The sequence below is a fragment of the Heloderma suspectum genome, chromosome 4 (assembly GCF_057233095.1).
Source record: "Heloderma suspectum isolate Gila_16-S chromosome 4, 16-S_ref, whole genome shotgun sequence".
Taxonomy (NCBI): domain Eukaryota; kingdom Metazoa; phylum Chordata; class Lepidosauria; order Squamata; family Helodermatidae; genus Heloderma; species Heloderma suspectum.
In genome coordinates, this window is record NC_139461.1 from 165,707,766 (window position 1) to 165,714,676 (window position 6,911).

Consider the following 6,911-nt stretch of genomic DNA (forward strand, 5'->3'; position numbering starts at 1 on the left):
CCTATGATGCTTCTGATCTTCTCACTCCCATTTGCCTGTGACTTAGCTTATACATGGATGAGCAGTTAAAGTGTGTAATGGGAGAACTTAGCAGAGTCTCTGTTGCTGTTCAAGGGCGATGTGCAGGAAGGGTCAAAGAGTGCCCTTTGCCAGTGTCTCAGGCAGGAGAAAGTGGCCGAGATGAATAATAAAGGGAGTGTCTTGTGGCAGGGGGTTATGATGGGGCACTACAGTGAGGCTCACACTATCAGTTCCTTATGTGCTGTTCATAACAGCATAATGTGCTAAAGAAATCTTATTTGTTCCTAATGAACAAGACTTAGGGACACTCTTCACAGTAAGAGTATCTTTACCTACTAACTTCCAAAGTCAGCCCCCCTTGAATTAATTTATGTTGTTGTCAACCATCATCGCTGCTTCAACTAGCAAAGTGTTCATGACTTGGGTGCCGTGTTGATTCACCACCCCACCCCCACCCCGTTTTTGCTTGTTTTAAACTTTCTACATAGTAATTTTAGAACAGCTGCTGGAATGAAAAGGACCCTGCCCTTCATCTGGGCCAGTAGAAAAAATTCCCTAAAAGTCTACCAACTGCAGAGGCTAAACTCTGCCCCCAAGAAGATGGTGCTAATACACCATCTAGATGCTATCACACTCTGTAGCTAGACACATAAATGACCTTTGTCTGTGTCACCATCACACAAGAGCAGCCCAATGTTATGGTGGATGATCCCTTAAGTTCAAGGTTTCTGATGAACTCACTTGGCTTATTATTTTCCCTCCTCTCACACTTTCTAAAATAGCTCCTCATCCCTCCTAAGATGTTGTTTGCACGAGGGAGTCCCTAATGGATTCTAAGAGAAGACTCTACAAAGGTAACTTTCTGGGAAGGTCTCTTTTGGGCAGAAGCAACATGGTTGTGTGGCCACACCCAGTCAGCTGGAAGGCTATAGGGTTAAGGGTGTCCAGCTCCACCCCCAGGTCAATTTTGCATGGAATCTTGACTTTGCCAGGGCCCAGAATGGATGAGGGTTGTAAGAGAGAGATGTCTAGCAGAGGGCTGCACCTGCCTATCTTTGATCCATTAGTCTCACTACATTTTAACTTGCTTCAGCCTCCAAACTTTTGACCACAACACAATATTCAATGATAAAAGCAGGAAAAGGCCCAAATCAGATAATCCCTGAGGATGGATTCAGAAAGACTTTTTTTTCCCTAGACACTGCCCCTACCCTGCCAGTAACTCACTAGTGAGTCCTCAATGCAGTTATGTGAAGAGATTAAGGTTCTCCAGCTCTTTGGCAATTGATGGTGTAGACAATTTCTTAAATTGCCATTAAGTTGCCTAGATAGGTAGAACTTACATGATGAAGTTGCAGGGGACTCATCTCACTCTCCTAAGAGTCTTGGTGAAGCACACTTTTCTCTGAGCAGGTATTCATGATCTCCTCTTCTTGCTGTGTGCCCTCTGCTTTGTGGGGTGTGACAAGATGGTGGCAGTACTGGTAGCAGAAACTTGCAAAGTATCCCCCCATCCTGCTCCCATCTCACATCATGCCTCAAAACCTTTCCCTCCAGCAACCGCTATCTGAATCCAACCTTGCAAAATGTTGTAGAGTTATTGAAGCCTTCCCAGAATCCTCTGCACAGAGATCTGTGGAATTCAGACGCCCGTGTGAATGAGCCATCACAGAACAAACACTGGAGAGTACTATCTCTTCAAGCCTCTGTGCTTTTTTAAAAATATCAGTTAATACATTCAGCTTGCCAGTTTGTGTGTATGGTAACTGAATGATGTATGTGATGATATATGTTGTGTGAACCAGCTCCCTGTATCTTGGTGTTGGAATAAGCATCCCAGAGGCTCCAGTGCCTCTTAGACAAAAGAGCATGTGTACTCCAAAAGTAGTTTTGCTTTAGGGGGGATGGGAAGGGATCCATGACTGCGTTCCAGGTTTGTATCCATTATTTGAATTTTCCACCATCTAAAGTATGGAAGGGTTTGAGAAAATGCTACAAACATCCAATTGTAAGACCATACTCTTATCTTCCTGCATCTGCACAGTGCTGATGGATATTTTCAGTTCATATCCAGCTGTGCAGCTAATGCTGATTCGCATTGCACTTCAAAAGCCCACACAGCTGATGCCAGCAATTGCAGGTCTAAGGCACCCTTCCCCAACCAGGTGCCCTCTAGGTGTGTTTGACTACAATGGTAATCATCCCTAGCCAAAGGCCATGCTGACTGGGGATGATGGGAGTTGTAGTCCAACACTTCTGGAGGGCGGCAGGTTGGAGAAGGCTGGGCTAAGAAGTGGCTATGCACGTCTTCTAGAGTTGACGAAGGCTGTTCCAGGACAAACAGAACCAGTCTGCTCCTTCAAGGACTTCCAGTTTAGCTCTAAAAGTTTTATGAAAACACTGCACCAAACCCCACGGATTGCTGCCATGTGGCTGTGCCTGAGAGATGGCCATGCTCTTGCGCAGCTCTTCTTCATTTCCATGAGGGCTTCATGAGTGGCTGTGCCTTCTGGGACTCAGATCTGCCTCTCTCTTCAGCTACCCCCAATACCGTCTCTCACCTTGCCTTATGGGCAGCCCTGGCTATCATTTCAGACCTTGGGCTGAGAGTTCCAAAATACCTCACTTGTCTGATAACAGCAGTGGTCCCTTAACAGTTGGGGCTGGTGCACCGCAGAACTCATGCAGGACAACTCCTGCAGTGATCAATTTAGCCCAAGGTAAACAATGTAAAAAAAGAAAAGAAAAAATGATGGAAGGAACTCCACATAACATCTAGAAGCCTATGTGCTGCATTCCTATACATGTCTACTCAGAAGTAGGTTCCATAGAGTTCAATGGGACTTACTCCCAGTAAGTGAGTATAAGCCTGCAGCCTGAGTAAAACTGTGGAAGCTAAGCAAGTCATAGTTAGTTGGATGGAGACTTATGTTCAAATTCCATCTCAGCCAGGTCAAATTACTGTCTCTCTGCTTACCTTATCTATAAAGTGGGAACAGGGCTGGCTATACAATACAGGGGAAGAACAAAAGGACTATTAAAGACACTTGGCCAAGCAAGAGCTTCCTTTGGAAATAATGTATGAACTGGAAGCACTGATGTTCTCCCTGGATTGTGTGTCCTTTAAGTTGATATTTAGTAGCTGGGTAAAACTGGTGTTTTTATTATTGGCTTGTTTCTTTTCATTTTTAAAGTTTGGTTTTGGCAGAATCTGTCAGATGTTTTGAAATTAAAATACATACATACATACATACATTGGGAGATTAAACACTGAAGCCAATGGGCACCAGAACTGAGGCTCACCAGAGCTTTACCTTAGACCTGTTTTTAATGCCAACACTCAACAATGGAACATGTGATGTGGTAATAATTATAGTGGGTGTTCCTCTGAGCATGTGCAGACTGCCTTTCCCTTGCCACCAAATGATCACAATTGTTCCCCTACATCTGGGGTGCAAAGGAAGATCTTCCAGATCAGACCTGTGTTCAGCTGGTAGACAGGGGAGCCTTGGCGTCCATGGCCCTCTTTAGAAATTAAAAACTGCTAACATAAACCATGCTACTGACAATTCCAATAAGCAAGGTATACTTTGCAAGAGTTCAGTCCCTCTGGAGGTGACCTAGTATGTTAAAAAAGCATATTTTTTTGTTTTTAATGTAAACAAAATTCACATGCCGAATGTATTCGAATGGAACCGTTATTGTACCTGTTTGCCTCAGAAGTGTCAATGACATCTTTGCATTAAATGTTCTTGATGGATGCAATATGGATAATGACTTTTTCAGGTGTTGTAACACTATGCTGGGTGACCAGCATGCTGATTCAAAGTATTGATCACTTTCAGGGTGATTTCTGTTCCATTTGCTGCTAGTCTAAATGGGCTAGTAGGAACAACATGGAGGTTTAGTGTGGGGGGCGATCTATCATCATGCCTAAACAGTGGCAGTTGCTCAACACTTCCCCAAACAGGAAGTATCTCTTTAAATTAGGTGCTTCCTGCTTCAGGGGCTGTCTGCTTCCTATTGTTGACCCTAGCTTTGACATTAAGAAGCCCTTAAAACAGCTGAGTTAATTTCACTGGTATTATTTTCAGCAAGAGAAGACTTAAACCAACAGTGCTCATTTCTGGAGTCAAGAAGCTGTGTGCTCTTCAGTGATCCCAATTCCAGCTTCACACCTGCAGGATGTTTGGTCCCGTGTTGGCCCCCATTAGTCCAAATGTCAGTCAGAGAAAGACGTAAGCCCAACACACGATGCTGACTTCCGGAATTTCATTCCACACCCTCTCAAGTGTCCCATGAGAAAACTGTACCTGCCCTTTTCAGGGATGCCTCCTATACTGCAGAAGATTGTGTGCGACAGGAGGCATAGGCTAGTTCTCACCTTCCAGATGTGCTGGACTACAGCTTGGCTGGGGATGCTGGGCATTGTAGTCCAACACATCTGGAGGGTGCCAGGTGTGCAAAGGCTAACATGGTCAAATTTCAGCATTGCAAGCTAGAACCTTGAATTCCACCAACCTGACCCAGGTGTGAAATGGTGGTGGTGGGTCATGGACATACACTTAGAATTAAGAGATGGGATGCCTCTAAAGCAATTACTTAACTGTTCCAGTACTGAGCACATAGTCCTTTCACACACAAATTGACCCCTGGCTTCTCCTTAAGTTTCTTTGTTTCAGGCTCAGCCGCCTAATTTGGAAATGGGGGAAGGGGAGGGGGAGAGAGGAAAAAGCCTTTTTGTCAGTGTTGTGGAAATCTTGGGAGCTTGAAGCCCTTACAGATCTACTGCAAATCACCCAGAGATCTACCAGTAAATCCCGTTCAAATTCCTCCTGCCCACCCCTATGCCTCAATAGCAGACCAGGAACATGGAGGAGTCCTCTTTGAGCTTTGTAAATATTGGCAAAAGGTTGTTCTGATTTCACTTTTCTTTTCCTTCCCTCTTCTTTGTCCCTCCCTCCATCCCTCCCTCTTAGCAGTGCCATGGCTTCTTATTCTGCCTCCTGCACCAATGCCAGCCCTGCTCAGGGCATGAATATGGCCAACAGCATTGCTAATCTGAGACTGAAGGCGAAGGAATACAGTTTACAGAGGAACCAAGTGCCAACGGTGAATTAGAGACAGCAGAGGACAAGAGTGGCTTCCTTCAAGAAAGAAAAGCAACATGTCAAGGGGCAGCCCTCCTGCTTTGCAATTTGTTCTGACCCAGAAAACAAATCAACCCAAACTAGAACTCAGTGTTGGTCATAAGAGCAGGATCCAAATTAACAGGAAATTTCTTCAAAAGCGACTCCCCCACAAAATATCGCCACTTAAAGTGCTAGCATATCTATTTTAGTTTAGTATACCATGAGCTTCTTCAATGAAGGATACAAGGCTCTTCTTCATCCTAGGAATGACTGCAAACAAAGTATACCAATTCTGCACTTGAATTCCTCTGTTTGCCCCTGCCCCGTACCTTCACTGTCTGTGTTGGCCACTAGCCCCTTTTAGCCATAGGCCTTCTAAAGAAGGATTTCTGAAACCAAAGAGCTCCCCTGTTCATCATTGCTTCCATCACTCCAAAGCATGAATGGATCACATCTGAAGTTGTGACCACTCATATATACCTGGGTGCCTTAGCATCCAAGCTTGTCCATTGCTTGGAAGTTGCCCCCTACCCTGACCCCTTGTTAGTTATTTGAAGCCAATCTTGATTTAGAAATGTGTATGTCACTGTTTTTTTCTGCCACAGTCTCCTTGGTACTGTTCTGTTGGTTGCAGGAGATAAGAAACACCAGAGATGAAAATATGTTATTTTGAACCAGTTTCTGCTGATGTAGGAACATACAGGTTTTCAAGTCACACAGAACTCTTAATCTTGGTGAGAATGTATGAGAGTGTGCTTCAGGCATTGTTCTGAGGCACTCAAAAGCCTGTGTATGCTTACAGCCTCTTGGAAAACCCAAAGAAGAGCAGAATCCAGATTTGCAGGTACTATCAGTATAAATTAGTTTTCAGTGCAAACATTGGAGGCCTGATCCAACACAGAATTAAGCATGCTTAAGCCCAATTATTTCAGTGGGCTTAAATGCATCTAACTCTGTTGGATTGTAGCTTCACATACCTTTCTTGCTATTCCTTTTGTTTCATGCCACATTACAGTGTTGTCCAGAATCATTTGATTTATATATACTGTATATATTTATATATATAAGATATACATGCAAGCTTTGTGAGTTTTCTTTTTTTTAATTAAACAAAATAAAATGAACTGAAAACATTCTGGTTGTATGTGGTCATACACAGTTTCTAACTAATAGACAGGGGCTCTACATCTTTCTGACACGGCAGCCCTATCATGAGCCAAGTTGAACCACATGTCTCAGGCAACAGCTCAAGAGGGATGGCAAATTACAATCTGCCACAGACAGGGCTCCCCATTGCTGCCGCCACCACTGCATTCCCCAGCTGCAGCTTAGCTGCCCATCCACCATCCAGTCCGGAAGCACCACTGCTTTGCTTCTGTGGCAAATACTGTTTTACTTCAAACATTATTTGCTGCTGGAGGAAAACAGCGAGTGGCTGTTTAGTCAACAAGCTGCAGTATTCTAATCTGGTAGGATCCGAGACAGCCATGACCCACCCAGGTCTACGCTGGCTCCATCCCAGGCCCACTAGGTTCTGCTCTGTTACTGGCTCCTGTCCCGTCCAGGAGGTAGCATTTGCCATAAAAAAAAATTGGCAATTCCAGCAAAGAGGGCTGGCAAAAGGTCCAGTGTGTGAAGAGCTGGGTTGAGTAAGCAGTTGCTGTCAGTGGCACATGGGGGCCAACCAGTCTTTACCATGGGGTACAGAATGAATGAAGAAAGCTCACCCATCAGGGCAGCTATTTGGTACTGAAGTAC

The 6,911-nt window shown here is 44.4% G+C and overlaps 1 protein-coding gene across 2 annotated transcripts in view; it reads left to right on the forward strand.

Moving 5' to 3' along the window:
- The window catches only part of PRRX1 (paired related homeobox 1), a 104,710-nt gene extending 98,430 nt beyond the window's left edge, over positions 1-6,280 (forward strand). Inside the window, exons 4-5 of one of the 2 annotated variants that reach the window (XM_084851081.1) lie at positions 804-875; positions 5,001-6,280. In XM_084851081.1, coding sequence (XP_084707207.1) covers positions 804-858 — 55 coding nt within the window. In that variant the 3' untranslated portion in view covers positions 859-875; positions 5,001-6,280. The remainder of the gene's footprint in view (positions 1-803; positions 876-5,000) is intronic. The other variant, XM_084851080.1, reaches the window with a different exon arrangement.
- The last annotated feature ends 631 nt before the right edge of the window (positions 6,281-6,911 follow it).